The 24,229-nt window shown below is 42.8% G+C and overlaps 1 protein-coding gene across 3 annotated transcripts in view; it reads right to left on the bottom strand.

Moving 5' to 3' along the window:
• The window catches only part of LOC126162585 (probable multidrug resistance-associated protein lethal(2)03659), a 280,738-nt gene that overhangs the window by 104,510 nt on the left and 151,999 nt on the right, over positions 1-24,229 (bottom strand). For 2 of the 3 annotated variants that reach the window (XM_049919181.1, XM_049919183.1), the window contains exons 3-5: positions 3,096-3,192; positions 2,346-2,456; positions 2,132-2,266 (exon numbers count right to left, since the gene is read on the bottom strand). In XM_049919181.1, the coding sequence (XP_049775138.1) occupies positions 2,132-2,266; positions 2,346-2,456; positions 3,096-3,172 (323 nt within the window). In that variant the 5' untranslated portion in view covers positions 3,173-3,192. Of the gene's footprint in view, positions 1-2,131; positions 2,267-2,345; positions 2,457-3,095; positions 3,193-24,229 lie in introns of those variants that run through there. The other variant, XM_049919184.1, reaches the window with a different exon arrangement.

Genomic DNA, 24,229 nt, shown 5'->3' with positions numbered 1-24,229 from the left:
GAATGATGTTCGTGTCAACCCGTTTCATTACTCTATGAACTGCCGTTACACCCTGGTCAGACAGATAGTGCTGAATTTCTTCGTCAGACAATCCATCGAGGGAGCGTGTATAAACGACTCCACGCGAGGAATTTAAGGTACGGTGCGGTTCCACCCGGACAGGGAAGGTGTGGAGCAGAGAAGTACGCAGCAATTTTTGTGCCTGGAGGGCACTGTGTGTTTCTAACAACAGGGTGCCATTCCGTAATCTGGAACAAGACTTTACAGGACCTGCTATTGCGTCGACACCTTTCTGAATAATGAAAGGGTTGACCGTGGAGAAGTCGTGACCTTCATCAGACCGAGAAACAACAAGGAACTGTGGCAACGATGGAAGAATCGTCTGTGGCTGAGACTCAGTATACTTACGTTTGTGAGCAGACTTAGTGGAAGGTGAGGAAACCATTGTGGAAGAATCCCCCATGATTACCCGCGTCTCCGATGGCGCGCTCCTCCCTTGTGGGGGCCCTCTCTGAGGGCACTCCCGCCTTAGGTGATTGTTCACACCTCAGGTCACACCTCCCGACAAACGGACAGAGGGACCAATCGGCATTTTCGGAAGGTATCAGCTCGGGTAATCACCCCTCCCTGGGCCTGGCCGTTACCAGGGGGTACGTACGTGTCCTACCTGTCTACCCGGGGCGGGGAATTACGCGTTACCCCGTCACCGGCTACGCACGAAGGGCGTGGGTCGGCCTTCAGACACGCACAGGGAGGAAGAAAGAGAAAGGGAAAGGAAGGAAGAGAGGTCTCAAACGCCGCAGCGGAGAAAAGGGAAAGAGAAGAGGTAAGGAAAAGAGAAGGACAAAGGAAGGAAGAAGACAGAGAAGGACAAAGGAAGGAAGAAGACATAAAAGCAAGGAAGGCAAAGAATGCAGTACATTTACGAGCGTCCGTCTCCGGACGTAGGCACAAACCATACTCCCAGATGGGGAGAAAGGGAAGGAAAGAGCCAGAGGTGAGGGGAGGAGGGGCGAAGATAGGGATGGGGAAGGATGCGGAATGGGAAGGTATGCAGCCCGGAAAGGAAGGAAGGCCACATTAGCTCGGGGTCCCGTGCTCGCTACGCACGTATACACAAAAGAGTTGTGGACCCCCTGGGGGGGGGACATCTGCTTCGTTATCTGCTTTACATTTTAATATCACAATGTACTCAAAAATGTATCGAGTACCTGTACCTGAGAGACTACTTTTACTTTTCTTCCACTTCATTAGGTATGAAACCCCACACACACACACACACACACACACACACACACACACACACACACACACACACACACACTAAAATCACATGCTAACGTTATAACGTCACAGCGTTAACATTTTAGAAATCTGTTGTTCTACATATATGACAATATCACACGAATATTTCCCAATGGAGTAACCAGTTACAACCAGCCAGTGACATCTTCACACTGTCAATAAATAAAAAGAGGTGACAAGAAATTATAGAATCCATACAATGTATGAAGTAATTATCTACGTCATGACAAAAAACAATAAGCCAGCCTTTTGCAATCCATTTCTCCATGAACTGAGCTATCCAGGCACAACTCGTGACCTGCCTTCACTCACAGATTTACTCCTACCTTCCAAATTTCACAGAAGTGATAGTCCCACAATGCATACAGGAGAATTTCTGCAAAATTTAATAGCTAAAACTGTTATGTGAGAAAATTTTCTGTAGCTCTCTCTGTACGAGTGAGGAGGAGGATGTGCGTGGCATTTGATCTAGTATCCAGTACGGTCAGAAAAAGAGACAACACATAATATGAATAACATGTTGGGACCATCTTATAGATTAAAATTGCATACTAATTTATCTGATGATAAAACATAAATTGAAAGAAAGTATATAAAAGCTAGTAAAGTAATCCTATGAAATACTAAAGAGACTTTCTTGTTGTGCTTGAATTTACATGCCCGTAGCTACAAGAAACCTATCTACAGTAGAATGTCTTTTGATGTGCTGTTCTTCAGCAGTATCAGCTTCTCACACTAACGTATTAACTCTCCTTCCTCTCCCCCCCCCCCCCCAATTTGTTTTTAATATCTTGTTTATTTATAGAGATTTTTCCAAATACTTTACCTTAAAAATAATTCAGTTGCTGCAAGGACCAAGCCGTAAGCCATTATCTTCAGACCAAAGCATCTACAAAGCACACGTGTTAAACTTGGACATCTATTTGCTTGTTTGGCTCTTTTCAGCTCATCCTCCCATATCCTGGAAGTTAAGATTAAGATTTATACTGATATAAATTTGAGAGTATTTGGTTCATGATGGGTCACATTCGACTGTATACCTTTCAATCCTATCTCCAAGGAGATCAGATCTGTGCTCCTTAAGAGGAACAAATAAATCTTCTATTTCCAGATCTCTTTTGTAGCCTTTCTTGAATGTATCAAGTATCCACCTGCAAAGAAAGTGATTCATAATATAATGCCATTAGCATGAAGTTGAAAACAGTAGGCCTATTTAGTTCCGAAAGTTGTCTACATCTGTGGGTAACTATTGATATTGTGTGTTTTAAATTATTAACCGTATCTTGATATCCATCTGACAACAACTGAAAATTTTGAAAATATGAGTACAAAGTGTCAGTCTCAATGTTGTCACCTATATGCTGAATAGAAAGAAAATTACCCATCAAGGCTGATGTACCCAACCATTTGTTTTATTCCTGTGACCAAAGAACCTTTGTACATAAGTGCTCCATACACAGGAGTAAATTAAGTGACACAGAGATTTGGATTGGGTCAGATGGCATGCCTGGATGACCTAATGATAAGGCAACTATTTGCTACATGTAGCAAATTCTTATTCCCTGGCAGAAACTTTCAGCTATCACTTTATATGTACATCAATGCAGTTACTATGTTATGTAATGATTCTCATGTAAATTTCTGAGTCTGTGTTTTATATAATTATGCTGCCTTCTTTTCCCAGTTTTAAATGTTTGCATCAGAATTGTGCAAAACAACAACAGACTTGTTCATGCACCTTAAAGCTGTACACGGTAAAAGTGGCTGATGTAGCTGGCTACAATACTTACCAGTATGTTAAGGCTGAAAGTGGATTAGCTGATGCTCGTGGGTTAGGAGGCTTCTCATGTTTCTTACCGGCATCCATTATATTACTTCAGCTGCATTCTGGAACAAGAGAAGTGATCTTTATAGAAGGAAGTACCAAGTCCCACTGAACATCACACGAAGTTGTGCGTCAGTTTACAATAAATACAAATTACAGAAATTAATCAGTTTTTGCTCTGCAAAATTTCCGGAATTTCATTACACAATAACGACTCAATAAAATAGTTGCAACCTAATGTTCTTCACGAGTATGAAAACTCAAGTAGATAGTATTCCAGAGAAAATTACTGAAGTATGTTTGAACAATGCAGTTAGCATTAACAGCTGCAATGAACAGGCGCACCTTTGTGAAAAGTAAAAATATTATTGAATGCAAGATAGAGAAACTTACACTTACCACAGAGCAACAAAGATGGTTGTGGAAACATGCACCTTCAGAACCACAGGTTCTGTTATTTGCCACCACGGATCAGGAGAAGAGTGAAATGAGTGAGTGAGGTGAGTGAGTGAGTGAGTGAGTGTGTTATCTAAAATAAATGATTTGAACTTTTAAGACGGTTAAAATGTTTGCTGTGATGGACACATATAACAATAACTCTCCATTTCAAATTCAAATTGTGTAATGCATGTCCACTTAATTAGGCAACTGATGCATAATTTCGAATCCCCATATCCATATCCCTTGCCTTAACAGCTGTGACTTACACCATTTTTCCATAAGCCACTAAAAATCTTAGAGCGACATTACAGACCACCCAACTACTACTCCTTGAAGAATAGAACGAACCACAATACATCATTAAACAAAATAGTGGTTATTTATATCCAAAAAGTTGATATTCGAGCATTGTTCTCCATCCTTAATGCAACATATTCGGCTCCAAACACGATTTAAGTTAACTGCTTCATGCTCGTCTGATAGCTGTATTATATCAAGTATTCAGCTGATCCTCACACTGAATAAGGGGAAGGGTGCCAGCTGTGTCCTGTATGGTATGCAAAGCTTCTCTTCTTGTGAACTTTGTTTCAGGTGCCGCTGCAGGGATCGTAGTAACTTGTAAGCAACCAGTTGGTCACCAGCTTCATGCAAAGAAAAATACGACAGTCTGAAGTGCCTGCTAATTTATCCCACACAGCACATTGTAAGCAACTGAACTCAGCAGTTCTAATCTCCGTCTGACCTTGGGTTTCCTGAAATTACCCAAGTTAAATGTCAGAATATTTCTATGAAAATGGCATACCCAATTTCCTTAATGATATAACCAATTTCCTTCCTCATCCTTCCACAACATTAAATGTTTTCTATTCCTTCCACAGTATGCATTGCTTGCTTCATTGGGTCTTTCTTCCCATGACCATTATTTGGCTACTTCAAGCTATTTGAATCGTAAGATGCACTTCCGAAAATCAATTTTGGCTGTGTTGGTATAGGTTAAAGGAACAATTTATTTGTACCACTAAATGCTGCTATTCGGTGCCAGTGTGGAAAGAGTGTCAATCAGAACCAACACTGTCTTGGATAGTTCCATAGTTGCTTTACAACTGAGAGCCCATACCTTGTTGTGGTCTTCAGTCCAGAGACTGGTTGGATGTAGCTCTCCATGCTACTCCACCCTGTGCAAGCCTCTTCATCCCTGAGTAACACAATAACATATTCCCTCATTACTGCTTCAGTTAACCCAATGCTAAGTTGTCCTGTCACACATCCAAGTGAGCAGCAGTAGCATAAAATAACATGCGTGCTAGGAGAGAAAAAAATGTTCAATCAGTGCAAGAAAATAACCCAGATTTCTAGTTAGCTACAGAATTCCACAATGAGGCAGTTGTAGACAAGATAAATAGCAATTTAATAAGTAGTTGGCTGTGATACGATGCAAATGCACTTTTTAATGCTTCGACTGTGTCACTGTGAAGAAGGACTTGCATGCGGCATGAGAGTGCAATAATGAAACTTTATTTTATTATTTATTTTTTAAATAAACAGTGATTTAGCTAGTATAATTAAATCTATTTTATCATTGTTTAATTAAAACTAAGATTAAACTGCGATTTCGCTCATTCTTGTTTACCTTGGAAATATGAAGACAGTTATTCTTTAAATGTGTACAAAGTGCGCCGCGCGGCCGGTCATGTTACAAAAATCAGAGCGATCGTTTTAAGGGTATACAACAAAGACAGAAGTGAAAAGGAGAATGGAAAAAAAATAAGGCCTATCTGAGCCCTTCCCACGACACGATGGAAGTTGAAGTGGTAATACACAAGATGAATCAGAACTCTACAGACAAACTTTCTGATGATAGTGAGGATCGAAACAAAAAGAAATTTTTTTTGTAAACGTGAGCTCTAAAATGCATGCCTACTAGCTATGGGCACTTTTTTATCTTCGCTATTGCAAAAAACATTTATACTGAACAAGTTCACGTAGCTCATTAAGGTATGCATTTTCAAGGCAACGTTTACCGAACCTTTTTCTTGTTTCGGTTCATACTATCTCCTCTCAAAATGGAAAAAACAGAGCTTGCAGAAGAAGACACTAGTTTCATTCAAAGATGAAAAAGTGCACATAGCTCTTACGGCACGCATTTTAAAGCCCATGTTTACTGGACTTTTTTTTCTTGTTTAGGTCCGTATTACCATCTCTAAAAGTTTGTTGGTGGAGTTCCGGTGCACCCTCTATTTTACTGACGTTACTTTTTTGCCACAGTGTTCGCGGCTAATTCTGGCCTACCGATGCTCGCAACATGCTGCGAACACACACAAAAGAAGAGACCTATTGCTGTGTCGGTACAGAGCAAAGAAACAGTTTCTTTGTATGTTGCGTTGCATTTCGAAAAACGGAGTGGACCAAAAAAGAAAGTATTGGAACTTATCGTACTCTGAAATGTACGTTGCGTCCGTTATAAAATACTAAAAAAGAAGGACTCCACAGAAAATCGCTGCCGTGCTGGGTGATGTTCAGGAACCAAACTAAATAAGGAACACAATCGATGAAGAAAAACAAGATTATGCTTTCTTGCATTTATTTGTATTATGTGCTGTAATGTACTGTATAGCACTGTTTAACTGTAATTATTTTACCGTGCTGCAACTCCTGATTGGCTTACTAAGTAATTTGCAAAATCATCACAAATTTCTTGGTGTTTGAAGTTGTCTATCATCTTTTGCATATTGGAAGAACGATGTAATAGGAAAATCGATATTGTAAACACTACAATCCTATTCAAGAGGAAAGCCTAACACTACAATGCTATTCACTTTCTACTCCATTTCGAAGCGTGGTGGATGAGGCATATTGTCTGAGCAAAGCAGACAGTTTCGTGTTGCAGCTGAATATCCATTTATTAGATTACATCGACAAGAAATGTCGCGCACAAATGTGAAATAGCAAAGAAAAAGAATAGATTTTTATTTCCAGCGAAACTATTCACTTGCTCACACATTTTCAAGTTCTGTAGGCAAATCTGACAAATTGTAGATACTAAGAATGTGTCCATCCCTCAAACTTCAAGAAATTCCTCTCGCCAGACGAAAGTATAGGTACAGGGTGGCACAGGGGAACGGGATTTTGAACTTTACAGTTGGCAGCACTGTAGCGCCGGCAGGTGTTCGAAACTTTGCACAATTGATGTGAACGCATTGCCATTTAGGCATTTAGTAATCATGGAGAATTGGACTGGTGCGGAACGTTCGGTAGCTGTGAGAGCGTTTTACAAAAATGGTGATAGTGCGACTGCCGCGCAGAGAACATTTCGACAGCATTACCAGCTTGGACGTCACGGACGTCCCATCTGCGTATGCGATTACAACGTGGGTGCGTAATTTTGAAGAAACAGGATCTGCCTTGAAAAAGAAACCTCCAGGTGGTATTCCAACGGTACTTACCCCAGAGAACATCGCAGCTGCTAGAGCTGCAACCGAGAGAAGTCCTCGCCGCTCCGTTCGACAGCATGCATCTTCGTTATGGATTAAGCGACGAAGCTTACAAAGAATACTGCACGAATTAGACGTCCATCCCTATAAGTTGCAGATTGTGCAACACTTATATGAACGAGACCCAGCGTCACGTATGGAGTTTAGTAGCCAGATATTGGCTAAAATCAAGGAGGACGCGAATTTCCTTGGTATCTTATGGAGATCAGACTACACCCATTTCTACCTGAACGCATTCATGAACAAACAGAAATTTCGTTATTGGACACAGGACAATCCTTGTGAGTTTCACCAGCGGCCACTACCCAGCGCCAAGGTCACGATATCGTGTGCTGTATCATGTCATGGTGTTATCGGCCCTTATTTTTTTGAACGTGAGGATGGTAGTGCAGTGACAGTAGCATCCGCTCGATATGTTGAAATGCTTCAAACATTCTTTACACCGAGACTGTACGAGCTTAATCTTAACGTCGAAAACATGTGATTTCAGCAGGACGGAGCCACGTCACACACTGCTCGACAATCAATGGCAGCAGTTCGTCAATTGTTTGGAAGACGCATTATTTCACGTAACGGTGACATTGCATGGCCTGCGAGATCCCCTGATCTTTGCATCTTCTTCCTGTGGGGATATCTTAAAGGCGAGGTGTACCGTACACGTCCTGCAACAATCCATGAACTGAATGAGAACACTGAAAACGAAATCACTGCCATTCCCCAAGATTTGCTACAATGCGCATTCCAGAGTTTTCATAACAGGGTGTTAAGAGTGTGAACGCCGAATGGGAGCACATTTTTCCGATGTCATCTTTAAAATGTAAAGACACACTTTTGGACATTTTGATTGTAAGACATACTGAATAATGGCATACTGAATACATTCACTTTCGTTAATAAATTACTAGTTTTATGAATTTATTCATGGAAATGACGTTATTTCGAAATTTACTGTTTCCCTGCACCACCCTGTATAATAACAAGTTCACTGTTAAAAGGAAATACCAATTTATGAAACTCTGCTCAGAAATTTTGTAACCTTTATGAGCCTTTTAAAAAGGTCATTACATAACAAGCCAACAAGATACGCATTTCATGAAAAGGCCTATACCAGTGTTTATTATTCGCGCAAGGTTGGCACTCAACACGCTGGCTGATGGTGGGAGCGACTGTTAAATCGTAAATGCCTTTATAGTCGCTCCCATCAGTCACCGCGTCGAGTGTCAACTTTGCGCGTATAAGAGATGGCAACAAATGTTTAAAATGTGCACAGAGAGAGAGAGCGTGGGGGGGGGGGGGGGGGGGGGGGGAGACGCCCCGGTACATTGTTGGGACCATTACAAACCTTGTCTGGACATGACCCTACGTTGTTCCCATTTTGCAAAATGCTGTTACGAGCTCGGCTCAAGTAAGACTATCTGTTCATGCAACATATAAATGCAGCCTCCATTTCATCATGTCACCAAGTCGTTGATAATAAGGTCGTCTCACAATGGCGTTGCATGTTGCGTATCCTATATGGAAGATGCAAGCACCTCCTAAATCTAGCGTCATCATTCGAGAAAATACCAGACTTCTCCAGTAGTACGGTGAACTATTTACGCAGCGCAATGAAGAAGAATCGGGCAGTTCCCATGCAAAAAGTGATCTGGTAAGACGATTCTTTTGTAAACTTAATACGGACAATGAGTGGAAGTTAGTAATACCAGAAGTATTTACTGCAAATATATATCTCACACACACACCACAAAAGATGGCTGTCGTTAATGCCCACAGTTGACAGAATTCTTAAGCTTTGGATTTCATTAAATTAATTTTTTGACGCCGACAACAGGCCACCTAGAATAATTTCCGATTTTTTTTCAGCTGCCCGACCGGTGAAATTTACTTCAAGTTTCTGCAGTCAAATCTGGCAGCTACGTCATAACACCCCTTGTATCTCCCCAACCGTAACAGATACAAAGATGCCGTTTGAACAGTGAATTGCAGGGACAAGGGCTACTTGAATACATCAAATTTCATGTCTGTGCTTTTTTTTATTACAGAGATATGAGGCCATCTTTGGTTTTTTTTAAATGGAACCTTGTGTTAATATTAGTGTAACATGATGGGCTTAAAAACACGGTTTCAAATATGTGCATATCATAATATTTAGGCGAATAGTTTTTGAGACACAGATATGTTCTCGTATCGATTTCATCCGAAGTGGAGTTGTCCAATACGACCTTTCCTGTTGTGTAAAGTACATGGTAAATGTCGCGAGTCTGTCCTTACAAAAACACGCCCATTTACCTGACAATAGTAATACATACTGCGATATTTTGCGCAAAAATTAACTGATGATGCAGTGCGAATATTATTCAGTTATTTGACAACTGTGATACCAAAATAGTAGATAACATACAGTATTAAAATACTACAAGATGTTAATACATTTTAAGTAACAGAAATACAAATGTAAATGAGGAGGCCCCTATTGGTCACAATTATTTCGTACGTACTTTTTCTATTTGAAAATATTTACTATTGATCACAATATGAAGCAAATACACACAACGACGCAAAATACATACTGCAAATGAAACAAAACTTAAGCATGTGCTCAAAATGTTTCCCCTCTGCTGCAATGCATATCTGTAGTCGCCGTTCGAATGATTTCTGAATGGCTGCGGGGGTTTGATGTGAGATATCGGCGCACGCTTCGATGATACGTTGCTTCATATCGTCTGGCGTAGTTGGTATTTGGGTATACATTTTATGTCTGATTGTTCCCCACAGAAAAAAAATAAAAAGGGGTCAAATCAGGAGTCCGGGCTGGTCACTTCAGCACGTCGTCCTATCCGACAATTCGGGAACTTTTCATTTAACAGCTCTGTAGCCACACGGGAAGAGTGAGCAGGACAGCCGTCACTTTGGAACCACATGCACTGACGCGTAGTTAATGGTACCTCTTCCAGCAAAATTGGCAGAACGTTTCGCAGCAAGTGTGCATAGTTATTGCCATTCAGTATACCCGGAATGACGTACGGCCCCACAATGACATTCCCGACTATGCCGCACCACACGTTAACGCTCCACGGTTGCCGATGCAGTACCTGTTGAAACCAATGAGGGTACTCTATTGACCAGTAATGCATATTATGCAAATTCACATTACCGTGGTTGGTGAAAGTCGCTTCATCAGTAAAAAGCACCCGTTGAAAAAACGTTGGATCATCTTGTAGGCACTGCAGTGCGAACCGGCAAAATTCCTGGGGCCGTTCGAAAGCCACATTGGAGAGTGCCTGATGTAACGAGAGGTGAAACGGGTGAAATCTATGCCGGTGCGATGTGCGTAGAACACTTCTCCGACTTGTACCACATTGCGAGGCGATACGTCACGACGAAACAGTAGGGTCGTTATGCGCCAACGCTAGAACGCCCTTTTCATGTACCTCGCCAGTTGCAGTTGCCTTGTCTGTATGGCGTTCTATGATCCCGATTCAAGTAGTTTCTTGCAAATATGTGCAAAAAGCTGGCGCATAGGATGCTCACTATCAGGATACAGCTCTCCATATAGCTTTATTCTCCAACAGCACTTCTGCTTTCACCATTCACTAGAAGCGTATCTAACTTTTCTTCGTTGGTGTACAGGTCTGTCCTAGAAACTGACGGAAACGCCATCTCTCATTACCCTAGCGGCACATTTATACCTTTCTCTCCAGCTACCTCGTGCGTCACCTTGCGGCAATATCGAGAAGCAGGAAAACAACGCCTTCCCTGTTAAGTTCCTCAGTGTTCAGCAGGAAAGGTCGCATTGGACAACGCGTCGAAGGCGAACACGATATGAGAACATATCTGTGTCTCAAAAACTATTCGCCTAAATATTATGATATAGACATATTTGAAACAGTCTTTTTAAGCCAATCATGTTACGCTAAAATTTAACATCGGGTTCCATTTAAAAAACCAAAGATGCCCTCATATCTCTGTAATAAAAAATAGCACAAACATGAAATGTGATGTATTCAAGTAGCCTCTGTCCCAGCAATTCACTGTCCAAACGGCATCTTTGTATCTATTACGCTTGGGGAGATACAAGGGGTGTTATGACTTAGCTGCCTCACACTGTATACAGGGTGGTCCATTGATAGTGACCGGGCCAAATATCTCACGAAATAAGCATCAAACGAAGAAACTACAAACAACGAAACTCGTCTAGCTTGAAGGGGAAGACCAGATGGTGCTATGGTTGGCCCGCTAGATGGCACTGCCATTGGTCAAACCGATATGAACTGCGTGTTTTTAATAGGAACCCCCATTTTTATTACATATTCTTGTAGTACGAAAAGAAATATGAATGTTTAAGTTGGACCACTTTTTTCGCTTTGTGATAGATGGCGCTATAATAGTCACAAACGTGTAAGTACATGGTATCATGTAACATTCCGCCAGTGTGGACGGTATTTGCTTCGTGATACAATACCCGTGTTAAAATGGACCGTTTACCAATTGCGGAAAAGGTCGACATCGTGTTGATGTATGGCTATTGTGATCAAAATGCCCAACGGGCGAGTGCTATGTATGCTGCTCGGTATCCTGGACGACATCATGAAAGCGTCCGGACCGTTCGCCGGATAGTTACGTTATTTAAGGAAACAGGAAGTGTTCAGCCACATGTGAAACGTCAACCACGACCTACAACAAATGATGCCCAAGTAGGTGTTTTAGCAGCTGTCGCAGCTAATCCGCACATCAGTAGCAGACCAACTGCGCGAGAATCGGGAATCTCAAAAACCTCGGGTTCGAGAATGCTACATGAAAATCGATTGCACCCGTACCATATTTCTATGCACTAGGGATTGCATGGCGACGACTTTGAACGTGGTGTACAGTTCTGCCACTGGGCACAAGAAAAATTACGGGACGATGACATTTTTTGCACGCGTTCTATTTAGCGACGAAGCGTCATTCACTAACAGCGGTAACGTAAACCGGCATAATATGCGCTATTGGGCAACGGAAAATCCACGATGGCTGCGGCAAGTGGAACATCAGCGACCTTGGTGGGTTAATGTATGGTGCGCGGCATTACGGGAGGAAGGATAATTGGCCCCCCATTTTATCAATGGCAATCTAAATGGTGCAATGTATGCTGATTTCCTACGTAATGTTCTACCGATGTTACTAAAAGATGTTTCACTGCATGACAGAATGGCGATGTACTTCCAACATGATGGATGTCCGGCACATGGCTCGCGTTAGGTTGAAGCGGTATTTAAGAGCATATTTCATGACAGGTGGATTGATCGTCGAAGCGCCATACCATGGCCCGCAAGTTCACCGGATATGACGTCCCTGGATTTCTTTCTGTGGGGAAAGTTGAAGGATATTTGCTATCGTGATCCACCGACAACGCCTGACAACATGTGTCAGCGCATTATCAATGCATGTGCTAACATTACGGAAGGCGAACTACTCACTGTTGAGAGGGATGTCGTTACACGCATTGCCAAATGCATTGAGGTTGACGGACATTTTGAGCATTTATTGCATTAATGTGGTATTTACAGGTAATCACGGTGTAACAGAATGCGTTCTCAGAAATGATAAGTTCACTAAGGTACATGTATCACATTGGAACAACCGAAATAAAATGTTCAAACGTACCTACGTTCTGTATTTTAATTTAAAAAACATACCTGTTACCAACTGTTCATCTAAAATTGTGAGCCATATATTTGTTACAGCGCTATCTATCACAAAGCGAAAAAAATGGTCTAACTAAAACATTCATATTTCTTTACGTACTACACGAATATGTAATAAAAATGGGGGTTCCTATTTTTTTTAAAAAAACGCAGTCGATATCCGTTTCACCTATGGCAGCGCCATCTAGCGGCCAACCATACCTCCATCTGATTTCCCCCTTCAAGCTAGACAAGTTTCGTTCTTTGTAGTTTTTTCGTTTGACGCTTATTTCGTGAGATATTTGGCCCGGTCACGATCAGTGGACCACCCTGTATAGATAAACCGTGAAGAAGAATAAAGTCTCGATAACTGAAATAAGAAATATATTAATCGACACTCCGAGACGTCTGAATGAAAGACGTGGAAACCAAGATGAATTTAAACAAGTTTAAGAGTGAGAACCCTAACCAAGAAATAATTTGATTTCGAGAAAGAGACTGGCTTTCTATACCATAACATTTGATTACTTAGAGAAATAGGCTATTTCTTTTACCAAATATCAAGTATTTGATTGGATGACGTATCTGTAACCTCAGATTGGGTGATGATTGAAACACTATCATACACCTGACTAAAAATGGTGTGAAGGTTTCTGGCGACAACTGTTTTTCAGGAATACGTATATGCACCTGGAGAGCTTCTAAGAAACTAAGTGTGACCCGGAAGAACGGAAGTCTAAACACTCGTGGAAGAAAGGTGGATTCACTTTAAGGAAACTGGAAATCCTGATCGCAAGTGCCAAAAGCTAAAATTATGTGTGTGTTTCCCATTCTCACACAGAAGGCCACTGTGGAAAGAGTATTTTCGCTGACGTCGGTCCGGTGGACTAATGAGACACATTGACTGCTCCCAGGGACTCTGGCACCAATCTTACAGTGTCAGTTGAACTACACCCTGACTTGCATGGAGTTTCATAAATATGTAAAAGAGACGAAAGACTTGCTGAAAAAGGTGAAATCTTCCGAAAAAAAGTGTACCAACTGCTGCTACTGCAACAAGTTCCATGCAACTGTGTTCTACATAAAAAGTAATTGTTTTAAATAAATATTTTACTTCATTTCTACATCATCTCTCAGTGTTCCGACGTGGACCCAACTAAATACGGCAACCTTCCTTACAGCGCCAAACGCCTGTTGACTGTTCAGAACTGTTTTCAGATGGCCTTCATATGGCCTTTATATGGCAGTGGACTCTAAGACTTCAGTTTGTACTTTCTGTTTGGCTTATTTGATGTCAACATTCAACTAGCTACTTAAATACTTTTCCGCTAAAAAATAAATTGGACTTAAGAAGATGGATAAATTGGTCTCATATAAAATCGCTAACTTGTACATATGCTTCTCGCTGATTTCGCATCACGAAAAAGTCGATAACTGACGTAAAATGAATTCGTCGGACTAACAGTGATATGAAGTACACAAATCGGTAGACACGCTTTCTTAACCTTCATGGATCTTTGCACAGTTCACATCGCCTAGTTCTGAACGCTTTGGTGATCCTGGAAGCAGAAGTATAGCGAGTGCTACTGTCGCAGATAACTGCCAACACGTCACGGCTGTGAGTTTTAATCGAATTTTCCTCCAAACTCCGCCTTAGAAGAATTAATATCTGCTGGTATCAGGTTTTTGTCGATATCTCCAGTAAAAATGGGGCAATACGCTGCGAGGCATTTGGGCTGATAACTATTAATTAGCTACACGTCCGTCACAACTGCCCGTCAAATGTCTAGCTGCCGTCCGACGTAGGATGTTCGCTCTACAGCCAACTAAGTATGAACCCTCGTTACAGGCACTACGTTACGGCCCGAGATGGAGCTTGGGTACCAGAAGGCAGGTCTTACGGGCAGTTTGCAGAAAATCTCTTTGGTGTGGTCATTTAAAACGTGGATGGCAGAGAAAAAATGACCACGCCTAGTATGCATTGTGGGATTCGACCTCTGGCTTACTGACTTCGGGTGTTTATCCACTACATGACTGTGTACACACGATCATCTGTAACAGAAGTGTCGTCTTCGACGCAACATCGTTAACCCTTGTCATTTAAAGAAAGAAAAAATGCAAGCAAAGGAATCATATTCTATTATGCCATCAGTACACTTAGCTGCATGTTAGCAGACATTCCACGGTTTGAGAACGATAGTTTTTCCTATGATAGCTTTGCTGTTTGTCACTTACGTTTTGATGGCACATGTCAAGTAGTATTCACAAAAGTTAAACATGCAAAAAATATAAACTAAAGTATCTGGACAAATAATGATGTCATCGAAGCAAGAGGGAAAATAATATTTTCCTGTACGAAGTTAAATGTGACAAAACTCTCAAGCTGAAAGAAGCCCTCAGAACTATCATGAGTACTATAAAGATTTATTAACACAGGAAAGGGACAACTGTGTTTCAAGGAAACTCAAAGCTTCACAGAACGTTCCTGGTTGTATCTGGGCAGTAATAAACATTTTTACAACATGCAAAGACAAATACTGAATGGACTATTATTAGCCATGAACATGAAGGACCAAATTTAAAATACAATTCAATGAGAAACCCACATATAATTTTAAAGGAAATCCGTCTGAGCATAGCATATATCTAGTCTCCCAAATTGCAAGGGAATTATGATCATCATTAGCCCTTTAAAATCCTCCACTTCTGCTGAGCATGATGGCCTCACGTACTGAAAGTTTGTATACAAAATGTCTCCTTACTTCTGCCTGTAGCAGCAAACAATGTCACAATTAGGCACCTTCCCAAAGAGATTAAAAGTAGCACAGGTAGCACCGATCTTTAAAAAAGGTGACATACAAAACTGAAAATTACAGACCAGTTTTAACACTTGCTGTCTTCTCCAAAATACACTCCTGGAAATTGAAATAAGAACACCGTGAATTCATTGTCCCAGGAAGGGGAAACTCTATTGACACATTCCTGGGGTCAGATACATCACATGATCACACTGACAGAACCACAGGCACATAGACACAGGCAACAGAGCATGCACAATGTCGGCACTAGTACAGTGTATATCCACCTTTCGCAGCAATGCAGGCTGCTATTCTCCCATGGAGACGATCGTAGAGATGCTGGATGTAGTCCTGTGGAACGGCTTGCCATGCCATTTCCACCTGGCGCCTCAGTTGGACCAGCGTTCGTGCTGGACGTGCAGACCGCGTGAGACGACGCTTCATCCAGTCCCAAACATGCTCAATGGGGGACAGATCCGGAGATGTTGCTGGCCAGGGTAGTTGACTTACACCTTCTAGAGCACGTTGGGTGTCACGGGATACATGCGGACGTGCATTGTCCTGTTGGAACAGCAAGTTCCCTTGCCGGTCTAGGAATGGTAGAACGATGGGTTCGATGACGGTTTGGATGTACCGTGCACTATTCAGTGTCCCCTCGACGATCACCAGTGGTGTACGGCCAGTGTAGGAGATCGCTCCCCACACCATGATGCCGGGTGTTGGATCTGTGTGCCTCGGTCGTATGCAGTCCTGATTGTGGCGCTCACCTGCACGGCGCCAAACACGCATACGACCATCATTGGCACCAAGGCAGAAGCGACTCTCATCGCTGAAGACGACACGTCTCCATTCCTCCCTCCATTCACGCCTGTCGCGACACTACTGGAGGCGGGCTGCACGATGTTGGGGCGTGAGCGGAAGACGGCCTAACGGTGTGCGGGACCGTAGCCCAGCTTCATGGAGACGGTTGCGAATGGTCCTCGCCGATACCCCAGGAGCAACAGTGTCCCTAATTTGCTGGGAAGTGGCGGTGCGGTCCCCTACGGCACTGCGTAGGATCCTACGGTCTTGGCGTGCATCCGTGCGTCGCTGCGGTCCGGTCCCAGGTCGACGGGCACGTGCACCTTCCGCCGACCACTGGCGACAACATCGATGTACTGTGGAGACCTCACGCCCCACGTGTTGAGCAATTCGGCGGTACGTCCACCCGGCCTCCCGCATGCCCACTATACGCCCTCGCTCAAAGTCCGTCAACTGCACATACGGTTCACGTCCACGCTGTCGCGGCATGCTACCAGTGTTAAAGACTGCGATGGAGCTCCGTATGCCACGGCAAACTGGCTGACACTGACGGCGGCGGTGCACAAATGCTGCGCAGCTAGCGCCATTCGACGGCCAACACCGCGGTTCCTGGTGTGTCCGCTGTGCCGTGCGTGTGATCATTGCTTGTACAGCCCTCTCGCAGTGTCCGGAGCAAGTATGGTGGGTCTGACACACCGGTGTCAATGTGTTCTTTTTTTCCATTTCCAGGAGTGTAGTTGAAAAGTCATCTATAACAGAATTATAACGATTCCCAAGCAACACAGTTTAATGTATTAAAGTCAAAATGTATTACGTAACTGTAAATCAACTGGCATAGCAGTTGCTCAGTTAATTGACGAGGTGGTAAGTGGTATCAAGAACGAGGAACATGTTGCAGGTATCTACTCAGAAATGGCTCTGAGCACTATGGGACTTAACAGCTGAGGTCATCAGTCCTCTAGAACTTAGAACTACTTAAACCTAACTAACCTAAGGACATCACACACATCCATGCCCGAGGCAGGATTCGTACCTGCGACCGTAGCGGTCGCGCGGTTCCAGACTGCAGCGACTAGAACCGGCTATCTACTCAGATCTTGAGAAAGCTTCTTATTATGAGAACATTATTGTCCTATTAAACAAGCTATGGAACTTCAGCAGAAGAGGCACTGCTTATAAATATCAATTCCTACTTGAGTAACCAAAATCAGTTTGTACTACATGTGGTGTTCACGAATCTAAAATTCCTAATGAAAAACCATTGTGAGCCACAGGCCTCAGTCCTGAGACGTCCTGTGTTTTTCCTATATTCAATACTGCTCTCCAAGGTTCACAGTAGTTCTGTATGCAGATGATGCATTCATCAATTACAAAAAGGAATCATTTAATGAACTAGTGATCCAGTCCAATAATGTGGCAAACGAAATTGTTAAGCACTGAAATGAAGAACACCTAAAGATCAGCACCAGTTTCATGGAGGCTTACAACAGTAGACAGAATGGATGAAATTAAACTGTACATAGGAAGCAGTCTGAAATGGTATGTGCAAGTTGACATTTTAACATATAATTTATGTAAGTACGTATTTGCAATCAACACGATTAGCAAAGATACTGCTGTCGTAAAGAGTGCATACAATGCTTCGTTTTCCACACATCTGAACTACCGAACAGAATCTCGGGGAGCAACAACCGAAGAAAATATCTAAAATCTCAAATCATCAGAACAGGTATAAAAGATTCATTTCAGGAGCTAAGTACACTAAGAAAAAATACACAATGCACCACAAAGGAATTCACCGATTGAGTCGGAAATCGGTAGATGCGATGTGGACATGTACAGACAAACAAATAGTTACAAACCCATAAAAATTAGATGAGCCTCGCAAACTGAAGAAGTGTATAAGGCGTTGGTCCACCTTTGGCACTTATGCAAGCAGTTATTACGTTTGGCACTGACTGACAGTTGTTTGGTGTCCTCCTGAGGGTTATCGCGCCACATTCTGTCCGACTGGCGAGTTGGATAAAATCCCAAGCTGGTTGGAGGGCCCTGTCCATGATGCTCCATACATTCTCAGTTGCTGAGAGATTCGGCTACCTTGTGATTCCGTAGATTTTCCCGGCGTCTTACGGGGTGCTATCCAAAATTTTCGGGACTGGTGCTGACATCTGTTTAAAGCCTTACCTTTGGACTAATGGTCACCATCACCCTCGAAGTAGTTCCCATCCGCACGTACACACCAGTCCCAGTGCTTCTGCCACTGGTGAAAAGTTTTCTGAATGCCCTGTTCTTAGAGGGTGTTTATCACCGCCGGCGATGCTTCTTGAATCCTCTCTACAGTGTCGAACTGACGGCCTTTCAACTTGAGTTTCAGTTTTGGGAACAGTGCGAAGTCGCAAAGTGACAAATCTGGCGAGTACGGTGGGTGGGATACAACCGCCATGTTTTTTGCCAAAATGGTCCTGGTGAGCAAGAACGTAACAGGGCGAGTTATGGTGATGCAGCAGCCAGGTCCCTTGACGGCAAAGTTCCGCCCATCGTCGCCGCTCGTTTTCACGGAGCCGTCGCAAAACGTCCAAGTATTAGGGGGAATTCACTGTTTGGTTGGGTGGGACGAATTCTTTGTGCACAATTCCTTTGATATCTAAGAAAACGATGGTCATGCTCTTTTTTTGGGTCTTTGAGAGCCAGGGCTCTTCCACTGGGACGATTGTTGCATTGTCTCTGGTTCATAACCGTAAATCCAGTTCTCGTCACCGGTGATAATCCGTGACAAGAAGGTTGGATCATCAGACGCGGTCTGACGAAGGTCCATGCACACTTCACCACGCTGTGCCTTCTGATCCGCAGTCAAGATTCTTGGCGCAAATTTAGCGGCGACACGATGCATGCCCAATTCATCAGTCAACATTTGTTGACATGTTCCATAACCAATTTCCACTTCATCCGCAAGGTCTTGAATGGTTCGAAGCCGATCCGCACGAACCAATTGTTGAAGTTTCGCGACAATGTCTGGCGTTGTGCGGCTGAGGGGCCTTCCAGTGTGAGCATCATCTTCGACGTCCGTACGTCCGGCCCTGAACCGAGCATGCCACTCAAACACACGCGTACGGCTCATGCTCTGTCCCCCAAACACTTGTTTAATCATTTCAAGGGTCTTCGTAGCACTTTTCCCGAGATTCGCACAGAATATGATACACACGCGCTGTTCTGTTCCCGTACCCATCGTAAAATCGCCACACACCAGACTCAGAGTATTACGGAAATCACTGTGGACACGCAACACGTCCTCCCAGCTGAATGCCGCTCTGCACAGTGACTCAGCAGATATGCAGCTCTCGCCACCTAGCGGTGCCAAGATCTACTACTCCTACTTTCCAAATGGAAGCACCAGTCCCGAAAATTTTGGATGCTCTTCACGCGTATGCTGCCGGAACAATTCCGGTGTGATTGTGTACTCAGCGATCGCACCTGAAGATGGCGGCCAGATGAATCCCCGAAATATCATGTAGTGAAGACTATCATATCCGGCAGCATACTAGTGAAGAGCATAAACACTGATCTACCTTGATGGCCAAGGTAGGGTTTGGCAAACACAAGGACGAGCAGTAAAACTCGGCGTGAGTGGGCGGGCATTATCCTGCTGAAATGTAAGCCCAGAATGGCTTGCCATGAAACTCAACAAAACAGGGTGTAGAATATTGTTGACATACTAAGATGCTTTAAGGCGTTTTGCTATGGAAAGAGGAACCTCAGAACATAATTTCTGGTTTCGGGCCATATGGCGGGCGTTCGTCAGGCTGGTACCCCACTGCTGTCCACAGCATCTCCAATGGCCGTCTGTGGTGCCATTTCATTTCATTGGTTGTCATCCGCGGCACCCTTGCAGCACAGCGGCAGGTCGACGATATTCTACGTCCTGTTTCGTTGCCCTTCGTGGCAGGCCATCTGGGACTTACATATCAGCAAGATATTGCCCGTCTGCACACGGTGAGAGTTTCTACTGCTTGTCTTCATGCTTGCGAAACCCTACCTTGGCCAGCAAGGTAGCAGGATCTCTACCAAACAGAGAACGTTAGGAGCATTATGGGCAGGGCCCTCCAGCCATCTCGGGATTCTGATGACCTTAAGCGCCAGTTGGGCAGAATTTGCCACTATATCCCCTCACGAGGACATCCGACAACCCTTACAAGCAATGTGAAGCCGAGTAACTGCTTTTATTAGGTCCAGAGGTGGACCAGCACGTTATTGGCATGCTCAGCTTGTGAAGCCCTTTCTCTGGAATAAATCATACCATTTTTCTGATATTATCATCATTTGTTTGTCTGTATATATACATGTACATCACATCTACCCATTTCCATCCCATTCGGATAATTTCTTCATGACGCAACTTTTGTCTTAGAGTGCGTAAAGAATAAAGCTATGGACTGTTCCCAAATATTGATGTGCTGACCATAGACTTGTGTAATAATAGCTATGTTGATTGTCAGAAGACAGCATCCCAACATATTCTTATTTACATTAGTGCAATATTAAAAATAAATTTAAAAAATTCAATCAGTATGCACAGAATAGCACTACGAAAAGGGCCTGCAATATGTGGATTTGAAATCAGGAACTGCACTACCCATATAGTTATGAGTCTTCTCATAGTAAAGCTGAAGTTTGAGATTAATAAATTTTTCTGTATAGCCCTTTCCACACATTAAAGTGTATCATGGTTGCATTCAGAAAAAAGCGTTTTTGGGAAAAAAGTAAGTAGCAGCTTTGGCTGATGGGGTTAAGGTTGTGAACAGCAGGATCATCAGTCCCTCACTCAAGAGATATTTCATCTGGAATCAATGATGTGAGCAAGAAATTTGATCTAATTGTGACAGCATATAGGAGTGGTAAAATCTAGGCATTAGAATTAATATTGCTATCAGACCTAAGACATAATTTAATGAGAAGTCAAAGCGTATGGGTTGGGATAATGTGTAGGTCAGAGAGCAGACGAGGGGTTTCCCTGTGCTTAGCTGTGGCGAGAAAAACCCCATCCGCATCCGACCCTTAACAACCCTGTTAAGTGCGAAGACAGTTATATCTAACTCTCAATCATCTACTCGGCAGCCACCTTACGATGTATGGCGGAGGATATTTCGTGTGCCAGTATGACCTCCCTTTTTTGTCCTGTCACGAATAGTTCCAGGGAAGAACGATTGTTATGAAGCCTCTGTACGAGATCGAACCAGGAAATTAAACTTTCTAGTCTTTCCTCAAGATATACATAGGAGGAATCAATATATTTGTTGACTCTTCGAGAAACGTATGCTCTCTGGTCTTTAATACTAAACCACACACTGACACAAAAAGTGTGTCTGCAGCGTCTGCCACTAGAATTGGCTGAGTATCCACGTGACGCTCTCACGCTTACTAAATGAACCTGTAGCGAAACTTGCTGCTCTTCTTTGGGTCTCTACCAGTCCTGCCTGGTACGGATCCCATATTGACGAGCAATATTCAAGTAATGGTCGAACGAGGGTTTTGTAAGCCACCTATATTGCTGACGGACTACATTTCCTAAAGTTTCTCCCTATGAACTTCTGTCTAGCATCTGCCTTCCCTGCTATTAGTTTCATGTAGTCGTTCCACTGCAAATGCCTTCGTACACATACTCTTAGACATCACTCCAATTTTGTATTGTACGATAAAGGGTCGTTATGTATTCGCATTAAGTTGCGTTTGTTTATGGTGAGGGTAAGTCGCCATTCCCTTCACCAAGCGTCGATCCTCTACTAGGTCATTTATATGCATTGTGGAAAGTAATGATCCTATGAAACACCCTTGGTGTACGGGTGCAGTTACTTTTATATCTGAAGAATTCTCTCCCTTGAGAATTACATGCTGAGTTCTGCCTGCTTCACAAAGCTGATATGATATTCCGTAAGATGATATTTGATCGAGGAACAGTGCGGAGAAGTACATTCGCCTACTAGCCGAGGAGTTTGCAGTAATTAAAGTAAGAAGGGTATAAACATAATGAACATCAGATGGGCCGACAATAATCAAAACAAAACGAGAGAAATAATCAGGTCAACAGGCGGGTGTGGTCCGGTGAGCGTCCGCTGGTGCTCTGCTGCGGTGGGAGCCGTATAAAGGCCGGTTCCCACTAGAGCGCGGCAGCGCGGCGTGCGGCAGCGGCAGCGGTAAGCGTTTTCCGCGTTGACGCGGCGGCTCGCGGAATTGGCGTTCCCATCTGGAAGCGGCAGGCGTTAGCGGTAGCCAATGACGGACAGCCACTGAGGTACGGGGCAGGACCCACTGAAACGCGCGCTGCATTTGATTAACTATATCTTACACCTACATGAAGGAAAGACGAAGTTGGGTGAAGACATACCAATTTTTCATTTTCTGTACAATGTACTCTTTCACATATTTCATTATTCATGTTTTCTCATTTCACCATGAACAGATTTCATGAATACCGTTCACGATTGTTCACTATCTCCTAACACATTGAAACAATGTACGACAAAAGAAATCATTCAGATAGTTAAGCGAGACAAAAATTTAAAATGTGATACGGTAGCAGGTACACGAAACAGTAAGAACACAAAGGCTAGGTGGAAGGGATGAAAGTGGAAGCCACTTGATAGAACTTCGCACAGAGCATCATTTAATCATCGCCAGCACCTTGCTTAAGAATCACGAAAGAATAATATATATTTGGAACAGTTTTCGAAACCAGATTTTAAATTGTAAGGCATTTCCTGGTGCAGACGCAAACCTGACTGAAGACTGTCAATAGCAAGAAAAGCGTGCTGAAAAAGAAAATTTGTTCACGCCGAATATAAATTCTAATGGTTGGATACTATTTTACAAAGGTATTTGTGTGGAGTGCAGCCTTGTATGTAAGTGAAACGTGGATGATGAACAGTTCTGTCAAAAAGACAATAGACGCTTTCAAAACGTGGTGATTCATAAGAATGCTGAACATTAGATACGAGGATCGTGTGACTAAAGAAGAGGTACGGAATTAAATAGAGGAGGAAGAGGAAATTACAGCACAACTTTGACAACAATAGGGGTTAGTTGACAGGACATATTATGGGGCGTCAAAGAGTGAGGACAAAGGGGTTGGGTGATACTATTCTGATAATAATCATCTGTTGAAATACTATTCTACTATTTTATCTATTAATGTAAGTAGTGAATTTACTCTTCCATGCACTCCTCCACAAAACATTTAAACCAAAACTGAAATCAGCTGAACACCAAATCTTTCAACCACTGTCTGACAACTACTGGATTCACTTTCAACTTTCTATAACTATCACCGGCTAGCCACACACACATACAGATATAAGGAGAACGAAAATAAACAAACATTAGTTTTCAGCATATAATTCTGCAGTTTGGCAACATGTACATAAACAAACCAGACAGGAAGGGACATGAGGTGAACACACTGTAGTTACGACGTCAAATCAGAGTTTTCAGTAAAACGTCTACTGCTAGTGACAGAAGAAAAAAGAGCGATCATGAAAATGTGCTTATGTTCCATAATCTAAGTTTTAGTTCAACCTCCAGCACGTGACCAGGTGAGGGGAAACGTGTATGTCCGCCAAAAACTCGATTCACTGTAAGTAATCAGCTATGCATTTAAAACAAAACTGAATCATTCTAGATTCCACCGAAAATGCCTTAAAGTAAAAGGCGAAACGCGTCTTGAACCAATAAAGTACACTCGATAAAGAAAAAAAACGTTTGTTACTTACCAAAGGAAATAATCAATAGCTGTAGATACTTAGCAAATTACATCTTATGACATACCAGCAAATTAGTTTCTGTTTAACTTCTCATTCCACACGCTATTAAATGCTGTTTAAAAAAAATCATCTATCCCTTCTGAAAAACTGT

The sequence above is a fragment of the Schistocerca cancellata genome, chromosome 2, assembly GCF_023864275.1.
Source record: "Schistocerca cancellata isolate TAMUIC-IGC-003103 chromosome 2, iqSchCanc2.1, whole genome shotgun sequence".
Taxonomy (NCBI): Eukaryota; Metazoa; Arthropoda; class Insecta; order Orthoptera; family Acrididae; genus Schistocerca; species Schistocerca cancellata.
The sequence above is the reverse complement of the archived record's forward strand: the minus strand, read 5'-3'. Positions and strand labels throughout refer to the sequence as shown.